We start from the raw sequence: 22,824 nt of genomic DNA, 5'->3' as shown, positions 1-22,824 counted from the left end.
CTGAGAACCATGAAAATTATCCTTCTATGGTAAATATGAATTTGTATGTGCTATTAAAGAAGAAAGTAACTTAACAGATCAAAAGATTAAATTTCCCACATCTCTTTTTACCCCTCCCAACTACCAGCCAGCCAGCAGACAGTACATAGTGTGTACCACTGAAATCTATGCTTTAGGCTAACAGACTATTGTCATTCTGGATACTGGTTTGAACCTATCCAGCTTCTGCCTGGAAAATTCATCTACACTGGTTTGAACCTACCCAGCTTCTGCCTGGAAAATTCATCTACACTGTCTCCTGCCACAAGCAGGAGAAAAAAAAATAGCTAAGCAATGAGACAGCTACAGAATACAGCGTCAGTCCTGATTACTGCCACAGTTCTCAAAATTTCCTGATTTTCAAACCTGTGCAAAAATTTCCATATCCTTTTTTTAATCCAAAAACTCTTTATTCAAATACTAAACCAAATATTATCAACTTAAATAGCTTACTTTCCTTCTGAAATGCTGGCATAACAAACACTGGAAAACCACAGAAATGCAAAATTTTACTTACTTGAGAAAATGTAAATTATAACCAAATAAATGATAACACGGTACAATGAGCTGTGCACCTGAAATTCAATATTTATAAAGCTAGTGGATCTGTGAAAACAGAGGATTAGAATTCTCTAACATGAATATGCTTTGAGGATAACAACAAAGTGAAGATTAACTTCTTCTCCCTCTTCTAAAGGATCTAGCATATTTGCCTTCAGCATTCCAGAGCTTAGCATAGCTTTGCAGCTGTACAAATAATTTTTTTCTGTTCTCTTAACAGGCATTCCAAATTTCTTATTCGTTCCGTATTATTATGCCAGGTAACAGCAGGGATAATGATGCTCCACCCTTCGACCATGAAAGGAAGAAAGCATAATTCACTTACCTGGGAAAATAGAAAGGACAGCCAATTGCAATTAAATGCAACCAATCAGGCCTAATTAAAGGAGATGAGACCAAACTGGAGTGTACTCTTTTACCATCAAGTTTAGATGAACAGCTATACAAGAAACAAATAAGGCCTACTCCTGTGCGGTTTGTCAACTAGCATTTCATCTAACACTCTTCAATATGATATGGATTAAAAAGAAAAGGACTGCTCTAAGGCATCAGAGATGTAAGTCTGTAATTCCATTTAAGTATATGATTATTAAAGTGCATTTATGGAAGATAAAAAGACTCACCTAAAATCTATTGCAAACTTACGCTTTATTTTCACTTAGTTACGTCAGCACATCAGAGTCAAAACTAAAAGCTCCACTGTAAAAGGTAAAATGGTCTTTCCTGAAAAGTTGACAATTCAAATAGATGAGATGGAAAAAGCATGAGATAAAGGAAGATAATCCCTACTTGACAACATGAAAATGAGGCACACTCCAAGATCATGGGGAAATAAATTAATTTAACTAAAAACTGAAACTAAATTTCTTGAACTACCCCTTCTTTGTGATGTTGTTACATTTCAGGTTTATTAGCCATAGGAGATAACAGCTCCTGGAAAACTGTCATAAAAATGGGATGTAAGTGAAAATACTCAAAATTCCTGCAGAATCACACTAAGGCAGCAATTCTCTGAAGACAGAGCTCAAAGCAAAGAACTAGAAGTCTATATTAACCAACGTCCTTCTCCCAATATTTTATGCATTACTTCTCCAGCTCTACTTACTATCTGACATTCAAATGAACAGGTAAGGTAAGTGAAGCTCAAAAAAAGAGTAATTTATCCCAGGATACATGTAGAGCTTCTTTAACAAAAGCATAAGCAAGCATATAAGACCACTTTCTGTAAGAACCTCAGCATCCAAAAAGCACTGTAATAAGGTTTGGCTGTATCTTGTAGCTATAAGATTAAGCCTGGTAATGTAGTTTTTATATTCACTGTAGAGAGTTTTTCAGCATGCATGACACACTGCATGTCATTTCAGCAGAACATGCATTCTGTGTTGAAGTAGTCTAGGTACAATTCAGAGATCCAACGAAAAAAACAGCTCTTAAAGATACATAATTTTATAGCTTATAATTTTATGATATTCATTTTCACGAGACACTGGTTTTTTCTCTCTTTAGTCACTGAAATGACCTTAAATTGAAAACCAAGACAAAGTGTAAAATGTTCTCTTCTCCAATGGTCAGAATATTCTACCTAACAGATAAAGAAAGTTAGCATGACATGACACAACTAATTTTTCCTCTGAAATTATTGCTGATAATTGCACTGCTCCAAACAGCAAGGAGTATAGGACTCTATTTCATACCAAGTGATTATTAATTGTCATATCACTTTAAAGTATCATTTGTTAGCTAATGATGACTGAAAAACTGATATTTTCCATAGCTTCTTAAAATTTAATAAAGAACAACCACCTTTCTCCTAGTACTTGAATGTCTATTATCAAGAACTTTTGCCGAGCTCTTTTTCTTTTGTTTTGCCATCTGACAGATACAGTTGGACATTTAGAGTCATAATCATGCGACCACACTGGGAAGCCCACAGTAAAAAGTTTCTGTGTAATCATAGCCATGCTGGAGAACATGGAACAGAACAGTGTCAATACTCATGTTGCTTTATTTGCAGTTCATTTCCAGAGTCTTTTCAAACTAACACATTGCTTTCTTGCAGGATTATAATACCATGTATTAGGCAGAAGCTGGTAACATTTGGAATGATAGAGAACTTTTGTTTAATACAAATGCCAAAATGAATAAAGAAAAAAATAATGGGCAAGTTTCTGGAAAAAGATGTAAGGCTTTTCAATTTTTCAATTTAAAAAAAATCGCATACCAGAAAATGTTAATGAGCCAAGAGTCCCCTGAGTTCATTTTTACACATTCTGCACTATTTTGATGCCCCTGCTAAAGAAAACTGAAGTGTTCTCACTCTGAACACATTCTTTTTTCAATGTCATAGCAAAATCTGAAGTTTAAAAGTATCTTACTCGTCATGTTACTTTACTCTTACTTTAAACCACTCAGAGTTATCAAACTAGAAGTAGAGAAGACAAAATGATCACAAGTCACAAAGAAAGAATTCAACAATACCTTTAACTTCTTCATAAATGCTATCATCTATCGGTTCACTGTTCACTTGTCCAACATCATCATATTCCTCTTCCTCCTCCTCAGGAATAGTATTAGATCCTGTATCTATGTAACAACAGTTTAAAAAGTTAACATTTAGTGGAAAAGAATGCCTAAGCAGAAATTTAGGCAAAATGAAAACAGTTCTTCTATGACCTGCTCCTTCCAGTACATTCTGCTTTTTTTTTTTGACACTCTTCAAGGGATAAGAAAGAGTTTATATGAAGGAGCTTGTATAAGAGAGAGCTTTCAAGCTAAATGAAAGCTTTTAAAGCAATTTTCAAGCTTGTTCTGAGAGAAAAGCAAAAATCTTGAAAAAAGAGAAAAGTCATATAAAAGCTGTAGCACAATTGAAAACTAGGACTTGCTACTCAAAACTTGGACATGTGGGCATACTACATGTACTAACATGGCAGATAAGTAAATGGACAGAACTACTATCACTAAGTAGCATTGGCAATAAAGGTAACTGCTCCACTGACTGGCTTACCTTGAATTACAAATTTGACTTGCTGTACCCATTCCTCTGCTTCTTTGGGAGTGGCAGCTGTAAACTATTAAATGTTTATTAATAACTTCTAGCAGTAACGACAAAAACACAACTACAATTTCATTAGCAATAAAAAAGAGGGACTGTAACATTCCCGTCACTTCCTCAAGAAACCATTAGCAATTCTTTTCATGTCTTCTGGTACTTTTCTTGCAAGGATGCTTCTTATAATGTACAGCTAATTTTGACAAATTTACGTAATTGAAGGAGAGGATGATGGATTTGAAACTCTGATCAGCAGCTGGCAGCTGTGCAGAAAAAAGCTGCTTCTCTTCATCAATGTCAAAGCCAGAACTGATGAACAAAATTTGCCCTTGACAATTAGAAGACACCCATGAATTTCTTTAGACTGCTGGGTACAGTTTTCTTAAAAATGTTCTTGTCAGACTCCAACACACTACCTGACAGCTTAATTAACTGGCTTTCAACTGCAATCTCAGATATTTAAAACTTATTAAACTTACATTCCATATTGCTGTCTGGCTGATAGATCTCTGAATTGCACAGCTGATATGTGCCTTTTCGTAGGTTTTCCTTGAAAAGCCATGACCAATACAATATGTATTTAACACTGATACATATTTTAACTTTTTTTTTACTATTTAATTCATCCAAGAAATCACACAGGCACACTATACAATAGATATTAAAAGGCTAATATTGAAATGACCAATAGATAAAGATGATAGATTTCCTTGTTCTTGACCAAAAAGATAATATTTGACCATGTACATACATACATTTAATCAGATTTTTTTTCCTAAAATATGAATATACAATATAAGCAAGCAAGGGTTTCCTTTTTTCATGAAGATGTCAGTGACAGTTGTTTCACTGAAATGTTAATTCAGTAACTGGAATTGTAACGGCTTTATCAATTAAATTTCAAGTCAACATAAAAAAGTCCAACCTGATAAATGCGCTTATCTGGAGCAGAGATTTCAAAACAGCAATCTTTCTTTGCATCCTTCCGAAGGCTATTATTCATTCTGATGGTGTAGCCCTCTAAGGCAAATTCACCTTTCTGTTGTTTGTCTGTTGGAGATAAAAAACAAAGTTAGAGCTTCATTTACAACAGTGAATGTAAGTGCCTCAGCAGGTTATCGTTTATTCAAATTTTGTTTTCTATTTCATGAATTTTACAAAGAACAGGGAGGTTTTTAGCAAAATGATTAAGTGATGCTTCTGGAGATAAAGCTTTATTTTAAGGGAAGATGTACCCAAAAGTACATTTTTCTGTAGGATGCCTAAGGAATTCCACAGGGGGATGTTTGCAGATGGTGGTCTTATTTAGTAGGAAGTACATGTTATGACACTTGTATCTAGGGAAAGCCAAGAACTGGAACTTGCAAGACGCGTTTCCTATAAATCAGTGTCTCTTTCGGGTTCAGTAAACCAATGGGAAAACCTGTCTAGCTCAGAACTTGCTGAGCTCCCTCCTAAACTAACCACTTCACTCAAAAAATAAACTTCAAGCTCCTTTTTAAGCAATTGGAAAAGCAGCTTTTCACATCCTCCCACCCACTCCCAGATGTGCCTCCTTTCAACATGGCAAAAATACAGAATAAATTTTGTTATAAATTCAGGTGTGTGCGTCTGTGTTCATTCCAAAAGCATTTCTCTCAAAACAGCAAATGTTTAATTAGCTAATAAAAGCACTGAGCCCTACCACAGTTTATTATCTACAGCCATGTGGCTGTTTTAAAGACAATTCTACTTTTCAAAGGTTCTGGTTTATAAAAGTATCACTTACAACAGATCTGACTTTAAATACACTGCATGTTGTGCAAGCGGCACCTGTGCACTCCTTTCAAGCCCTTCAGACCAAATTCTGCATCAGATTTTATGTGCTCTGGCATATTTTGGCGAATATTAAAAACAAACCAAAAATGTAAAAGTAATTAAGTTTTGCAATTTCTGCAGATCACAGTGCAGCATTCAAGTGAAGACTGGCATCATAGTTCACATTTTGCACAGGCAAACAAAGAACAAAGTGTAGTTGCATATCAAAAAAATGCCATTTAGTATGGGTTCTTTTTACACAGAAGAGAAAAGCATTAATTAACAATAAGCATCAGGCACAGCAGCAAAACTACTTTAAGTATTGCTGAATAGAACCCAGGTGTAAATTGAGCAACCATTGCTTACGCTTGTCAACAAAAGGAGAAAACTTCTACAGTGGATAAAATAGGAAAACTATAGTTTTCAACAATTTTTTGTCATATTTCTGGAAATTTAATAGGAAAGAAAATCTGTTTCCACTCCTGAGAGGGTAAAAATTGGCTAACACAGAAATGTGAACATAAACGGACATAAGGGCGGTCACCAGTCAAATACTCTGGCTAGTAATCTTATATGCACATATTCTCTGTCCTTCCACCTTTTTATGAACTCTCACCCAGGGCAAGTAAACACCCAAAAACACAATTATATGAGAAAATCTAGGGTACTATTCTATTTTCACTTCTAGTCCCTTCCTCCCAGTAAGTTTTATTCTGTCTTAAATAACTACAAATAATACAGTACCAATATTTTATATTTGCTCAATCCTCCAGCCCTATTTCAAACAGCACACACATGCAAAATTCATGAAATCACACACAAGGCAGATATTAGAAATAATAACTTGCAATAGGTTAACTAGGTCCCTTTTAATGAAATTCATTTCTCCCTAGGAACGTTATTGTTCCCTCGCTTGTGACCTCAGGGAGAAGATGAAGTGAAACATATTAATTTCTCAGTCTCCCATGCTGGTGGTTTATCAAAACCCTTGAAGATAGGAGCACGCAGGCAGAATAAACGAACACCAGGTTCAAAAGGTAAAAACATTTTGTCAAGATAAAAATGAGGCAAGTATTCAAATTTACTCTCTTGGATTATTTCTGAGACTGCTTCTCTGTGACATGGATGATCCCTTTTATGGTAATACACTTTTACAGAGCTGATCTCGAATGATCGCCGCACTGGTACTCGTTCTTTCAAAGAGCATCGCAGTTAAACCACAAAGATGCTGTACTTTGGAAGGGTATGGTGCATGGCATCCATATCCCACTTGATTGTTCTTCTATTTACACTGTTTTTGTCTTATCTCTCTGAACACACTATTTCAGTGCTAACAAAAATTACCTGCATGCACCACCGAATACATACATATATATATATATGTCAATCCTTTGCTATTAAATTCTTTCAGTGACCATTATAGCAATAGACTAGACTTAGCATTGCTACTTTTACTTCCAATTGTCTTAGCAGTAACCTCTGATTAAAGTCCAATGGGGCATCATGCATATACCTCAAATGTTGAAAATGAGGAAATTCTAAGACAATGAGTTACTTCACAGATCTAACTCAGAACCTGATAAAGTTGAGAGGAAGACTCAGTATGCATTCACACTCCCTGGGGCAACAAGCCAGAGATAAGACCTAGTATGTCCTGAGAAATGGCTCCACAAATACAGAATGGCAGAACACAGGTCAGCTACAGCTCAGCTGCCTGCTCTGATGGTGACAAACAGTGGAGGTCTACAAATCCCATTTGCTCCTGCAGAATACACCTTTTCAGTCAGGACTGGAGACCAACCCCGTCACCTGATCACCACAGAGCATACCACAACTCACAGTAGCTGCTTGGCCAGGCAGAGTAGTCAGGTGCAGACTTGAAGGCAGAGCCATCCTGGGATTATCAGACTCAACAATCACCTCGACTTCACTCATCAGCACAGGCTTGCAGCTAAATGAGTTTGGACAGACCTGGGCTTTTGGTTTCAAGATGCCCTGTGAAGTTAGGGCCACAGCAACTCCTGTGAACTTTCACATCACAAGTTAAATTGTTTATACCAGAAATATTTTCTGGAGACTGTGCTTTAGGAAGAATTAAACAATTTCTGATATTTGAAAACTTCGAAGACTTAAAGATTTTACTTGAAGACTTAAAATTAGATATTGTTAGTTTTTATAGCAGGAGTCTTAACAGTAGCTTCAAGAAGCACATTTACATTACAGATATTTAACTTTGATTTTAAACCCTCAAATCAGAACCAGAGTTTTGCTTAGGCAGGAATTCAACAGCATATTTAGGGTGAATTAGGGAGACATGCTGATGGAACACTCCTCTCTGACGAGCAGTAACATTTTTGCTGTTATTTTCTCAAAATAGAGCTTTTCAATTCAACAACAGGAAACCCATAAGTTGTCCCAGAAAAACATAAAACAGAAATGCAAAAAGTGTAATAAGTCTTTGTAAAAACAAAAAGGATTGTGAACATCATCAAGCATAACTTGTTCCACAATGAAGCCAAATCTCATTTCAGCATAAGCTATCCTTTGCTCTCATCTGCTCATCCTCCTCTCTCCCCTTCTTCCCATGTCAGGCACATAACAAAAATAAATCTGGGTCTGTGTAGATCATTTTGCAACAGGAATTTAAAATCATAAAGAAGTAGTATAGCAGAGGGGAGAATCAGGCACCAAGTACTAAAAAAAAACCCCAAAGCTAGTACACAGATATTTGAGAGAAATAAATATGGGGGGAGGGGGGGACGACCCTATATTTAAAATAGAGAAAATTCAGATCTGAATAAAATTTGAAAGCCTTTAAACATTTCTCTTACACATAAACTTCATTCATCCTAAAAAGAGTTAAATGTTGTTAACAGAAACAAGGCCAATATTATATTGGGTAAAGAGAGTCTCAAGGGAAGCAGAGCAAAAGCATTCTGAAGTAACCTTGCGTAACTAAGTCCATGGGAACATTTAAAACAAAGAAGGGTAAACCTTCAATGAGATCTTGAAATTACTGGGTTGTAAATTTGAGGCCTAAGGCGATGTGCTCATATTATTAGCACATGTAAAAAGAATTAGTGCCTTCTGAAGAACAGAGAAGACTCGGATGGTAGAAAGGAAAGAAGTTACAGAGAAAGACATAAGGAACAAAGGCAAACAAAGATTTCAGAGAGTGATAAAGTATTTATAGATACTATTAGAGTCTATAATTTAACTCTCTTCATCTTGAAATTAGGAGCCTGTAAGATTTTAGCGTTTACATGGCTTCATGCTAAATGTAGTTTCACATACTTTACCATGTGCTATCTAAAAATAGTTCAGTGTAAGTATCTCCAAAATGGTAATTCCTTTTCCAGCTTTTGGAACAGTCTTTTCCAAACTCATGCACAAAAGTTCTTCCCTTTTAGACAGCAGATCTGAAATGTCATCAACTTTTTTTTCTTCTTCTTTCCTTTAATCTAGTCCTCTGAGAAATCGAAATTGTAAAATAATTAAGAAATTGAGGCAGTGATTTTGGGGACTGAATTGTTTATATTCAGTTTGCTTATACCCACTAGTTATTTTCTAAATAATACATTATTAACAGCAAGTGTGACTCTCAAGGTCTGAATTTAACAGTCACATAGCAGAAGATCCAGTACACATTAGACAGACGCCTTTGATTGCCATCACCCTGCTACAACAAAGTCCTGTTGAACGTGCAAAATTCCCTTTTCTGCCCAGATAGAAGTAGTTCACCACTGACCTGGTCATCACTATCTTATTATTCAGAGAAATCCAAAATTATCATGTCCATGTTAAAACTAAAGAAACTGAAAAAAAAATAAATTCAGACTTTTCTAAAAGCCTCTGAATTATACCCCTCTTTAACATCATATTACTGGCGGGCAGGCAGATACCATTTTCAAGTTATAAAAATGAAAATAAATTTTTAGTGCCCATTAGCAGGGGGAAAATTACCATAATGTTATCAATTACTGTCTTGCTAAACATTTAGCTGATCTCTCCAGTTTGCTGAGACAGAAGGGCATATAACATTGTGGCCTAGTGAGAAAGAAGTAATGAAGCCATTAATTCAATCATTTATAAAGCAACAAATTAACATTCCTTCTTCACATGCATTTTGAGGTCTGAAAGGTTATCCATACCATCTCAGTGTCTAAGGACACAGGAACAGCCACAGATCATATAGAAAAATGATAGGAAACCAGGGTACTCAATTCAGGGTGCCACTGCATAGAAGAAAAGGAAAGAGAGGACTATAAAAGATTTATGGAAGGAAAAACTATGAAAAAGAGGACCAGGCAAGCTTCTCAAAATCCCACCCAGCTCTGACATTTGAACACACTCCTATGCAATGTTGTGGGCCACGTGCTGGCAACTGATACCACAGCATAGGCATAAATACACACATGCTTCCTGCAATACCTATTTCTGATGTGTGATTAGCTCAAACCTTTAAGCCTTGTTTCTCCATCTATTCCATTTATCAGTGATCAAGGAAAAAAAACGCAGGTGATTCACTTAGACCTGTCTATATTGCAGGGATAAATTACATTGTTTCACTACCCAATGCTACACCAAATGTAGGAGAAAATAGAAGAGAAAACAGGGAAAAAAGACACCAGCCTGCAGGCATCACAACTGTGGAAAGGATGCTTGTAGTCTTTTAGGTGAACACATACACATACACACAGCCCTTTACTGTATTTCACAGGCTTTATCTTGCACTATATACTTCTGGATTAGGCCTCACATTTTTCATCATTCAGCTTAGAGTAAATGATTCTTCCTTACATGTTTGTGAGCTTTATACACTTCCACGCTTCTTGCTTTCCCAATGCAAAAAGGAGAAAGAAGAATTAAAACTGTTTTGGAAACAACAAATCTATACAAATAATAAAAAGGCATCCTATAGCCTCATGTTTATCTCTGTTACACTTCCACTGATACTTAAGCGTGAAAATCAAACTTTGGCTAACAAAAGACACATCACAGCAGACACAAAATAGCTTTCACAGATTATTCACTTATGTGTCTGGTTTTAAAAACAGACACAATTCAAAACAAGCCCAGATGGACATAGAAATCCCCGATGCTTGTCAGCAACACATCCCCCAACAAACAGGCACTAGCAGCCCATTACCCATTTAAAGTGAGGTGGACTGCAGGACTGAGTATGTATGGAATCCTTGTCACTTTGAAAGCAGGTTCACAATTTGCACAAAGCCACCAAACACACGTTTCAGTGCTCTTCTACAGCTGGTCAGAACACACATTGAATTTCTACATGGTCCAAGTTATCAAGGGTCACAGTAAACAAAGAAGGCCCCCAGCACAACAGTGTACTACAGCAGGTACCACTGCTGGCCACAACAGTGGGAGTGAAAACAGTTCCAGTGAGTAAATGCCAGACCTGCTCAGGATTGTCTCATCACACACCTCATCCATGCTGACAACCTGCAGCTGAACAGCATGATAAACTGCAGCACATACGCTCACAACCATTAGGATGACAGCTCACTTTTAACAGCAAACTAGTCTGCCATGGCTGGTGACCAGCTTCTGCACAATGAAGAGCTGCTTCTGCACTGAACAGGCATTTTATATACAACGGCATCACAGGCCTGAACAAAGTACCTCTGACCAGTCTAGAAAAAACTTTTTTTATTCAAAGGCAAGTTCAGGAGTGACTTAGTCATCCCATATTACAAGATTAAGTCACTGCACCATGCTTAACTAGTTTTTCTGCACTACAAGCACCAATCCAGTGGAGATAGGGCAGAAATTCATGCATCTGACTTGTTTGCTTCCTCCATGAATTACTGTTTGGAGTCCAACCATGCCATGCTCTCTCCAACTATGTGAAAGGAGGTTGTAATGAGGTGGGGGTCAGCCTCTTCTTCCAAATAACAAGTGATAGGACAAGAAGAAATAGCCTCAAGTTGCACCAGGGAAGGTTTAGATTGGATATTAGGAATTTTTTTTTCACTGAAAAGGTTGTCAAGTATTGGAACAGGCTGCGCAGGGAAGTGGTGGAGTAACCATCCCTGGAGGTATTTACTAGACATGTAAATGTGGCACTTAGGACAGGGTTTAGTGGTGGGCTTGGCAGTGCTGTGTTAACAGCTGGACCCAATGATCTCAGAGGTCTTTTCCAACCTAAATGATTCTGTGATTCAATACAGTTCCAATGGACTATGTGCCCCTCCCACATAGGAGAGGTTATGGTTAAGAGGACCTACCCCAAACAATCTGCAGCCTACAAAAGCTGTAAATGCATTAGTCAAAAAAACTGTCTATAGATTCATAAACAAAAGAGATCCCACAAAATATCACAGTCAACTCCTAACATGACCCCAACATTCTGAGTGCTAGGGAACGTATTTCCATGTATCTTAGCATTCAACACAGGTATTAAAAATTGCAACACAGACTTGATAATCAGGTTGTTGCAAAACAAGAAAAAAAAAAAACGGACTAAGGCCAGGTGGGCAACATGCCTGCCTTAATACAAAGGCCGTATGCTAGAAAGCATAAATAGTCATTAGCATAACCACAAGGAAAAGAATGTAAAAAGAAAAATCAAACCTTTTTTTTTTCTAAAAAAATAGCAGACAAAAATACAAAGATTTTGTAATCAAGAACAATCTTTGTGACTTAGCATTATATTCTGAAAAAACAATTGCCATTTTTAAAGTAATAGGCAATGTATAACTATATATATAAAAATAAACAGCACATGATCATTTTCCAGAGAAAGAAATCAATCAGTACTGACAAATCAGTATTATGCCACATCTCAAAATTTCTGAATGAAGATTGTTCATGTTTGTGAAGCTTGATCAACCTGTAAATCCCAAGAGTATAGAAGAAAAGGGAACATTTAGCAGATATACTAGCAAAACTCTGAAAACATGATGGGAAACTAGCAAAATGAAAACCAGACTTAAAATTAGACTCTCTACATCTTGTATTTTTAAAGAGAGGATGAGCGTAAATGAGCCGGTATATCAAGGAATGAAACAAACTGGAGCAAATTATATTAGTCTTAGTCATAATATTAGTCATAATAACTACCTGCAGTAATCTCAAAAATAAAAAGACAAACATAAAAAGAAAAATAAAGAAACTACTTCAATGGAAAGTTTGCCCTGGAATTTTTTCCTTTTTGCACGGGGGTGGTCAGGGGGAAGACATTATTTTACTTTTAAAATTTACTCAGATATACTTATGTATGATTTAGTTTACCCTTAAACGTCAAACGTACATGGCACACCATTTAAATATGTTTTATTTGACTGTCAATTTTTAAAATTCAAAGTAGTATCACAACATTTATGCGAGATTCTTTCCAAACTGGCCATTTAAAGTTAAAAGTCACCTTCAGAAGTTTGCTTTAGTTTCCACGGCTGGCTTTGGTTAAATACATTACTTAATTTCTAGCTTTTCCAGAACAGAAACTATTTTAAAAGAAACAAAGAACTCCACTATGCAGCTTTTAGATTAATGTTTTCCTGGATAGAACCATCTCTAAGGAACTTGGAAGGTATAATTACTATAGGGTATTTTCAAATTAATATCCTATTTGGAGAGAAACAATATTTTCCATCTAGTAACACAATTGAGTACCAGCATACTATCAAACCAAACAGCCAGCTGTTATTGGCAAACAAAGCAGTTTTACAAGAAACTTAAATATTTTTTCCTCAGTTTCCCTGCTTTAGAAAACATGTATACCACTTACAAGTGCTGAGAAATATTTACACATTTTAAAAATTCATAGCACTGTCCAAGAATAGTTTAAAAGAAATGAACTTTCTTTTAAAAGATTCATTCCATTTCTTAAAATTACCTTTGATTCACTGTTTCCAACTCTACTAAAATTTTCATATCCTTTTGTGCATTAAAACATCATTTCTATAATAATTGTTGTAAGTACCTTTGTCGCTTCCATAGTAATAGAAGATCGTCTTGCTGATAGCACACCAACGCCTCTGCCATTCAAAGCCAAGAAAACTGTGGTCTGAAATTAATACAAAATGTGTTATATCAGTTTATGCCACCATTGAACAAAAATGTGTTACTTCTTTTCAAGGGTGAGGTAAGAGGGAGGAGGAGCCAGGAAAAGACACTAAGGAAAGGAAACTAAGGAAATGCATGTCACTGAGAAGGAAATTAGAAATTAGAAATAAAAAAATATAAGAAAACAAATAGGAATTTGAAATCACATAAAGAGGGAAGTCATGTGTAGCATTAAATATAAGGAAATAATGAACAACTTCCTAAATATTTCCTAGAGTTATCGCAGCATTAAGTGGGTATTAAAGTGACAATATAAGATTTATTGAATCAAGGTAAATATTGACTGAACCAAAGCTGAGATCAATATTTGCCCTCTTGAAGGAAAATAAATCTTGATGCTCACTGAAACATGAAGTCAACATATGGTACTTGTACATACGTTCCTAATGTTTTCTTCAAAAACACCTGAAAGTCTTTGAATTATGGCTGACTGCACTTTCACAGCACGATTTTGTTAGTCAATAAAGAAATAGAATTTTCTTTCAATACTATAGGAGCAATAATGTGCTATGCTTCTTTTGCATAATAATATTTCAATGTTTCAGCTTCTACTGATTTTATCACTCCTGTATAAAGTTGTTCGTGTGTATAACATCAAATACAGACATATAGACTTCCCAGACATTAAATATGCACTAGCTTTCACAAAGATAACTAGACTTACCTTTTCTACGTTTTTCCAGATATCCAGCCTTCAGAACAAACTGAAGATCTTGAGCTGCAACAGGAGGAAACTGATTCCCTGAAAGAAAAACACATTCTGTAAAGCACTGCTTTTCAAGAAAACTGCTATAGGAGCATTAATAAAACTATGGATTTTACACTCTCAATATGCAGGAGCTACTGAAAAAAAAAATAATACTAGTAACTGTTATGACAGATTATTTCAAGTAAATGAAACGTTTACCTATCAATGTCAGAGCTGTTGCTGTTGTCCTCACCATTTGAGTAAGGAAAAATATAGCTGCATAACAGGCCCTGCAAGTCTCAGACGGAAAACTATGTAATTAAATGAAATACAGCAACTGCTTTGAACATAGTCTGTAAAGTAATTTGGATAATGAAACCACTAGGTTTTCAAATGTGCAAACAAAATCAAGAATCACAATTGAACACAAATCAGAAATGTGGGTTTTGATACCAGCTTCACACAAAAATGTCTTGAAACAACATACAAGGTGAAGACCCTCTATTACACATCTACAAGAAAAGAAACCAGATGAAGAGACAATAAAAGGTGCTGCCTGTTGCTGACAGATATTGCCTCATTTACAATATGACCCAAAACTACTGCCTATAGGATCTGTAAGGTGATAGCAGATAAACCAAAGACATTGCACAGAGGTCTACAAAACTGTTGACCTACAGACACTAATTTTAGCACATTGTACAATATGTCTGCATCTGCAAAATGTGGAGTATAGCTCACTGTATTTTTTTCCTTTTTCTCAACTGCTAATTCATAGAAGAGTAAGACCAACCAGTCGACCCTGCCTCATCTTAAAATACAACTTTAAATGTTAAAAACTGTGTCTTCTTACAACCTTTTCCTCCTAAAACAAAATGATGATTTAAACAGAACTCGTAGTAATAAGAACAAGAATATGTTAGATGTATCTAATATTTAATATTTAATATGAATATAAATATCATACTGCTTACCCCAAGCAAAAAAGTAGAACAAAAGGTACTCCTGTGCTGCTGGGGTTTTTAAGTGCATGTAAGCAACACAGTGAAGTTCCCACTACTTATTATCATCAAATATTCATAAGAGTCACTGTAGGTAGGTGGCAAGTTTACAAGGCAGCAATTATTCATCAGAATGTATGTAATCTCATTATGTTCTATCAGTATAAACATACAGAAAAAGACTGATACTAGCGGACAAATTCGGTGCTAAAACAGCACTTTAATATATGTAGTTTGGGTGAAAGATCAATGGTCTGACCTTGAACCAAGCACTGTCTCTGGAAGGTGATGTCAATTTCCTGGTTTTTTAGGTTGTTCCTTAGGACAGATTTTTTTTTAATTCAGTGTTCACAAATGAGTTGCTTTATGGTAGTCTTATTTAAATACAGTTGTGACAGGAAAAAGACAAGAAAGAGACAGGAACATGCAGAGAATGCTTTTTTTTAAAGCATGAAAATATTCAAAATGAGTAGACATTCCTTAAATAATATGCTCTTTAGAGTGCAAAATATTCTGTTGGATACCAAAAGACAGTAGATAGAATTTTACTTACATTGATATTTCCACTTTACTCTTTTATTAATACTACTTTCTAAAGATTAGGAGTACATTAATTTCTATCTTAGCTTCTATGGAATTCTGACTATTGTGTTAAAAATACAAGAGCACAATGAACATGCATTTTAAAGCGATGCAGCTGTCCTCCCTTTGCTTGGTAATATGCAATCAAAGCCCATCATTAAACGGGAATTTAACACAAAGACACTTGCTGGCTGGTATGTGATAAGTTTAACAGTTACTTTAAAAGGTGATGTAATTATGGTATTATGAAAGGGGGAGGTGAAGAGTTTTACAAATATGCATCGTGTGCTGCTTTATATTGGTCATTGGGAGGCATCAGTGTGCAACACTTACAACTCTACCTCACCCAGTAGGGCTCATCTTAGAACAGTGCAACCCCACAGATGAGGAAGCCATAAAACCTAAGTAAACAAACAAACAAAAGCAGCTCACTCTTAAATTTTACAATTTAAGAATTTCATTTAGATCTAACTTTACCCAATATTGTTTGTATCTGTTTGGGTTTCGATGAGGAAGCTTGGCCAGTCATCATTTAGTGAACAGTCAAATCAAATGGGGCAACACAGTCCCAGAGAAGCACATACTTTGGGGACTCCTCAATGTTGTTATTCTGTCATCTGAACTGACTACTTCACAGAGGCAAAATTCCACTCTCAATTCTGCTACTTCTGCTGAGACAAGTCAGGATAAATTTGGTGGTGGTATTTTCTGCAACTACGTTTATTTTGCACAGGGCACTGAAAGCTTGTGAGGAAAAGAACAGGCATGAAAAAAGGCAGTGTTTCACTATCCACTGCCACTGCAGAAAGAAGTCCTCCTCCCACCCTTAAGTTGTAGAGAAGCCAGTTTCTTCTTCTATTCCTCAAAGCAACTGAGGCAGTAACTCCAAAAAACAAACTGCAGCTGGTCACCCCACTGCCACTCACAATCTGTAAGTAGCTGAAGCAGAAAAAGATCATATGCATGTTATTATCCTTCTGTCAGAGAAGCCTGGGAACCAAAAAATATGACAGAACTTTAGTCGAAGGGCAGGAGAAAACAGACCCAGTTGTAATATCCCAAGACACATACAGCTGTAGAAGAAAGAAAAAGCATAAATCTGTTTAAATTCCTTCTTTCATTGCCCTGTACCTTCAGAAGGAAGGGGAGGGAGAATAAGTAGTATGAAGAGCATAAAGGAAAGAGAAAGAACCACCTCCTCCCAGATTCTCACGAACCACAGGTGTTGTGCATATGTGGCAGGAAGAAGGCACAAACATGGATATACCCTTGTCCCAGTACTACAACAAAAACAACAGAGGGAAGAAAGAGGAGAGAGTGACATCTTCCTTACAGTTACTGCCTAGATTCTGCATGGAAGACTTCGAAGTTGTATGATCTGTCTATCTTTCTTCCATTTTTCATTCCTTTACTGTCTTGTCCACATCTCAAACAGGATTTAGAGTGAACTGCAACTGCTAGATGTGGGAACCCCCAGCAGAAAGTGTGGAATTTATGTAGTAAGTTAGTTTTTGCAGTTGCTTTCAATCAGGATATTGCTTCCCCATTCATTTGAAATGTATCAGGCTTGGCACAAATCTCATTTAAAAAGTATCACTAAAGCAATGCTTCGATATAGTAAAGCAGCATTTTTTTACATTACACCAACAGCTGAGATCAGAGGTTCATTAGTTGACTGCAGCATGAAACTTTGAATTAAGACAGCTCCTTCTATAAAGAATCTAAGACAGAGGAATACTGCTAAGAAAGAAGGCATTACTATTTAAGTAAAGAACCATAAAGCAAATTAAGCAACATGCTTCAAATCACATACTTTTCTAGAGTTCAGAATTTCCCATGTTATACTCCCATGCACACCCCAGGATGTCTTCATGACAAGGAGAATCCTCCCCTTCCCTCATGGATGCAGGTGAAATGGCCTGAATTCCAGTTATCTGTAATTTCACTGGAGATTATTCACTGTAAGAAATTAAATGTAGAGATGCAAGAAGCTTGCGTCCTGGGGATGTAGATGGCACCTACAGGTACCACCTTTCTTGGGTGTCTCAATGTCTATTGACAAGAGACTTATGGTCAAGCCCACTACAAGATCTGAGCAAAACTTCTCTCCTAAAATGAGACCAGCAGAGATCACCATGCCTTCCTACCTACTACCTACCCCTGTATGGTCTGTTTCCAGATAGGATGAAAGGATTTAGAAATAAAGGTGTTAAAAGGACCATAGTCTTCCCTGGTTTCTCCTTTGGCACACTGTAATTTTTTTAAGCCAATTTTAAACACCAAAGAGAAAAGTGGCATTGTGAGTAAGAAATGCTCTGTGGCTTGCAGCTATGTGGGTTTATACGTAGAGAAAGGCACAATGATTGCTTTTGTTAACTCTTCCAGACCTAATTTCTGCCATGTCATTGTCCTGACAGTGGTGGGCAAGCACAGAGTTGAAAACGTCTCATTTCCATTCCTGAGTTTCTACCTCACAAATAATGTCCTGAACCTAATTCTGTTGATGTGAAGATCAGTTCAAAACTATCCAATATTTAGGGAGATGATTATCTTGTATACCCAATACATGGTATAAAATAGGGAAGGTCCATCTGCTTAATGTTACAGGTTTTCCTTCATTCTTGACCACCCACTCACAGAAGGGTCTCCCACAATAATTTCTCTTCCTATCCTGGTGGGAATTACTCCAGTGTACTCCAAAATAAAATCTGCAAGTTATGCTCTGCATGCATATTTTCAGACTGATGTGTACAAAAGCCATCAAAGACCAGATCAAAATATTTATGAGGTCTAAACCTTCATCTTAGAGAAAAGTAAATTATATGTATAATGCACTGGGCTCTTCCTCTGGGTTCTAGGCACTCTTGTGCCAAGTGAGCAGCTGGCAGTTATTATAATACTATTGCTGCCAGGCTAAAAATTCCTCCAGTGAAAAGAAAGTGAAATGCTCTCACTCAAGCATAAAGCCAGCTTTACCAGTCATGCTTTGACTTCAGAAAAACATTAATGTTATTAACATAGGTGTATTAATGTACAGGTTCCACTGCACAACTCCCACAAACACAGAATAACTTGTGATTCAGAAAGATCTCGAAACTATGGATTCTGGCACAATTTTTGCGGCTTGGTAATCAAACAGGCAAAAGCCTGAATGATGTAATTTTTCACCTTACTGCAACAGTGAATATGGTCCATTACATAAAAACAAGTTTCATCAGTGTCACTTCACAGCATGAAATGCAATCATTGTGCCTGGAATTTTGATTTTTGTATGACCTAAAGATGTAAAAATTTCATCCCGTATACAAAATAAATAAAGAAAAACCAGGTTTTATTATTCTGCACTGTTTACCAATAGGATTTTTTTTTTACTTCTGCAATGTGGGCTAAGGGATACATAAAGCAAGAAATAATCAGAGGTCAATGCATTTTAAAGAGGTGCTTAGCATGCTTATGGGAAGTTAAACAGGCGAAGTGGAGATAAGTGTAATTCAGTAACAGCTAAGTGGTTGATTACAGCTTGCTTTCCTAGTAGAGGACCAGAGGTTTAACCATTATAACAGTAAAGTCATCTTGCTCAAATAAGAATAATTCACTATTCTTGATTCCTTGTAAAAGAAAACTGACAGGAAAAAATACATTAGTTTGATTATATGGAGAAAACAGTGATTGCTATTTTTTATCCTCTTCTAACTAAAAAAAAAATAAAAATACGATCATAATTAATAATACAATTATTAAAAATCTTTTTCAGCTTTCTTTTTATTGCATTGAAAACCCTTAGTGTCATCTGAGAACTTACTGAGGGTGCACTCGAACCCCTCATCCAAAATGATTGATAGAGATATTAGACAGAAATGGTCCCAGTACCGACACAGCAGGATGTAACTCCACTCCCCACCACTCTCTGAGCCCAGCCAGCCAGCCAGTATTTTAGCCAGTGAAGAGGTCACTGGTACAAGCCATCGGCTGTCAGCTGTTCCAGGATGTGCAGAAGACAGTGTCAAAGGCTTTACTGAAGTCTAAGGAGAAAACATCCACAGCCCTTCCCTCATTCCCTAGGTGGGTACCTGGTCATAAAAGGAGATCAGGTTGGTCAAGCAGGACCTGCCTTTCCCAGACCCCTGCTGGCTGGGCCTGATCCCCTGGTTGTCCTGTATGTGCTGCATGATGGCACTAAAGATGATCTGTTCCATAACTTTCTTCGGCACTGAGGTCAGACTGACAGGCCTGTAGTTCTCTGGATCCTCCTTCCAGCTGTTCTTGTGAATGGGTGTCACATTGGCCAACCTTCAGTCACCTGGGACCTCCCCAGTGAGCCAGGACTGATGAAAAACAATGGAGTGGCTTGGCGAGCTCTTCTGCCAGCTCCCCCAGTACCCTTGGATGAATTCATCCAGCCCCATAGATTAGTGAATGTCTGAGCGGCACAGCAGGTCACCAACTACTTCCTCCTGGGTTTCAAGGGTCTCTTCTGCTCCCTGTCTACCAGCTCAGAGGGCTGGTTGCCCTGAGGATATTTGGTCTTTCTGTTAATGACTGAGGCAAAGAAGGCACAAAGTACCTCTGTCTTTTCCTCATCCTTGATAACAGTGTTCCATCTCTGAACCTAATAAGGGATGGAGATTCTCCTTGGCCTTCTTTTTGTTGTTAACGTATTTATAAAATCATTTTTATTATCTTTCACAATGGTGGACAAATTAAGTTTTTGCCTTTCTAACTTTGTTTCTACGCGACCTAACAACATACTTGTACTCTTCCTGAGTTGCCTGCCTCTACTTTCAAAGGTCATAAACTCTTTTATTCCCAGAGTTCCAGCAAAAGGTCCCTGTTCAGCCAGCCTGGTCTTCTTCCCCACCAGCTCGTCTTTTGGACATTAGGACAGCCTGCTCCTGTAGGAAATGCAGAAAATAGGTGGTTTTGTCCTCGAGCACAGGGTTCTTATGCTATCTCTCAGGCTGCAATTTGAAATTGGCAGAGATATTCTGAATATATTTGTGTTAAAGTTGAGCAAAGAGCAATGTTTCTAGCAACACAAAAAAGTTATTTAATCTTCTTTTCCTCCCTCCTACCGCCCTTCTCACACACTTCTTCCAAAATTCTTCATAGCTCTCTGTTTCATTTTGATCTGGAAATACAGCATTTACCCATTTTTAATAGCTACTACAGAAGGATTCAATTATCTTTGAATCTGTACATAGCAATACCCTGGAGTCACATCTGTTGCACAAGCACTGTGAATCTAGGCTAAAGAGGAGGTGGTTTATTTTCATATGCATATCTTCTCCCTGCATTTTTTTTCATTAAAGAGAAGATTCATGTATACTGAATTTGGAAAAAAAAAAAATCCCATTTCTTCGTCTTCTGATTAAAGTTATCAGTAGGAAGATCACGTAGAATCTCATTAGTTTCATTACCTGTCTTGAACACTTTCACAAAGTCTACTTCAGCATTTTGCAAGTGTAGAAGCCTAGTAGCACTGAATTAGTTTAACATGCAAGAATCAAAAGAAAAATGTTAAAGAAAACACATTTCATTCCAGGAATAAGTGTAATGAAAATATTTAGCTTTTGAAACATTGGTTCACAAAAAGTTGGTATTTTGGTCTTCAAAGTGCTTGTTCCAAAGGCTGCCTAGTCTATGAAGTTTTGCTCTGGAGCCATCCCTAGCCTTACCCATTGTGGTCTCTAATAGTGTACAATAATTTTCACAGAATAACTTGCCTTTATAGATTCCTCTAAGAAGAGCCAGCAGTGTAGCTAGAATAAAGAAAAAAATTCTTAATGTTTAATAAAGAATACTTAAAGTGCTGTCATCTGTTTCTAGTTTTAATTCTTTCTAATTTGGCATACGAAGTTTCGGTTACAATCACTAATACCACATCCTCAGAGGCTTAAATACTGAGTATTTCTTCTGGACTTGTCTCTTAGAAGGCCAGTGCTATAAGCATTTCTCTTCCCTTCCTTCCTGTAAGCAGAGGAGAAGGCAGTGGGCCAGGCAGCATAAAAACCACTGCAACGGATTCTTTACAGACACTAAATCTAGTTCTTTGAAGCAATCAGTATGAGACCTCTTTTTGTCATTTAGCCACTAAACTGTGTATTTAGTTATTTTAAATTTTTAAAATCTTACATTTATGGCTTTTCAATCCTCATCTGTTTTCTGAGCAAAGTTTCTTTATTAGTTGTAGCATTTCATTTGACAAAGAAATGTTCTTTTTTCTTTTAACAAATTACAGGAGTCAGCCAGTTATGACTCCATTCATTAGGATCCACAGCCAAATGGAATTATCCTGGATCACATACTCCTCATCCAAACTTAACTCTGAATTTATAAACTAATATTGTCCTGGATTTGTGCATTCTTTGGATGATTTTCAAATTGTTTCTAAAACACCCACCATTACATTTTGCATAGCATCTTAATGTACAGAGGAGTTCATGGCCTTTACCCCTTGATCCAGATTTAACTTCTACACAGGTATTTATTAAAATTTCACAAATGACACTCATGGCACATGGGGGGATGGGAGGGGAAATTTTAGAAAGTGATGTTTTATGCTGTGAGCAGGCACTATCTCACAGGGTTAGAAAAGGGGCCCCTGAACACTTCACCAAAGCACCCTTCCCAGTTTTGCTGTTTCTCAAAGATTCTGAGGCAAGAAGAAAGAAAGATACAGCAGCAAAGAAAAGGTCTCTTGTACAAGGTCTCCCACTCACGCCACTGCAATGCAAGGCATACAAAAATGTTGTAAGGCATGCAAAAGTTTTGTTTAAAGAATCGCTAAGGTTTACTCAATCATTTCAGCACAAGACCAGTTTCAGTCATTCAGAGGGCCACATTACAGCTACCAGAAAAGTGCATCAGTGGTAGAGATTGGCAATACGAATTCTGCCAGCACAAGAGCTTCAAACTTTGTTATGAGAAATAAAGTAGGCAGGAAACCACAGAGATATAAACAATGTCCCTGCTCTGCAGATAGAACCAAGTCAAAACAGACCATCATGGATCAATTA

General features: G+C 36.9%; 1 protein-coding gene across 2 annotated transcripts in view; it reads right to left on the bottom strand.

Moving 5' to 3' along the window:
* Positions 1-22,824, bottom strand: part of SKAP2 (src kinase associated phosphoprotein 2) — a 120,187-nt gene that overhangs the window by 34,569 nt on the left and 62,794 nt on the right. For both annotated transcript variants that reach the window (XM_048303017.1, XM_048303025.1), the window contains exons 5-9: positions 14,202-14,279; positions 13,395-13,478; positions 4,578-4,702; positions 3,608-3,671; positions 3,079-3,183 (exon numbers count right to left, since the gene is read on the bottom strand). In XM_048303017.1, the coding sequence (XP_048158974.1) occupies positions 3,079-3,183; positions 3,608-3,671; positions 4,578-4,702; positions 13,395-13,478; positions 14,202-14,279 (456 nt within the window). The remainder of the gene's footprint in view (positions 1-3,078; positions 3,184-3,607; positions 3,672-4,577; positions 4,703-13,394; positions 13,479-14,201; positions 14,280-22,824) is intronic.

The sequence above is a fragment of the Corvus hawaiiensis genome, chromosome 1 (genome assembly GCF_020740725.1).
Source record: "Corvus hawaiiensis isolate bCorHaw1 chromosome 1, bCorHaw1.pri.cur, whole genome shotgun sequence".
Lineage (NCBI taxonomy): Eukaryota > Metazoa > Chordata > Aves > Passeriformes > Corvidae > Corvus > Corvus hawaiiensis.
This window is presented reverse-complemented; position numbering and strand designations above follow the sequence as displayed.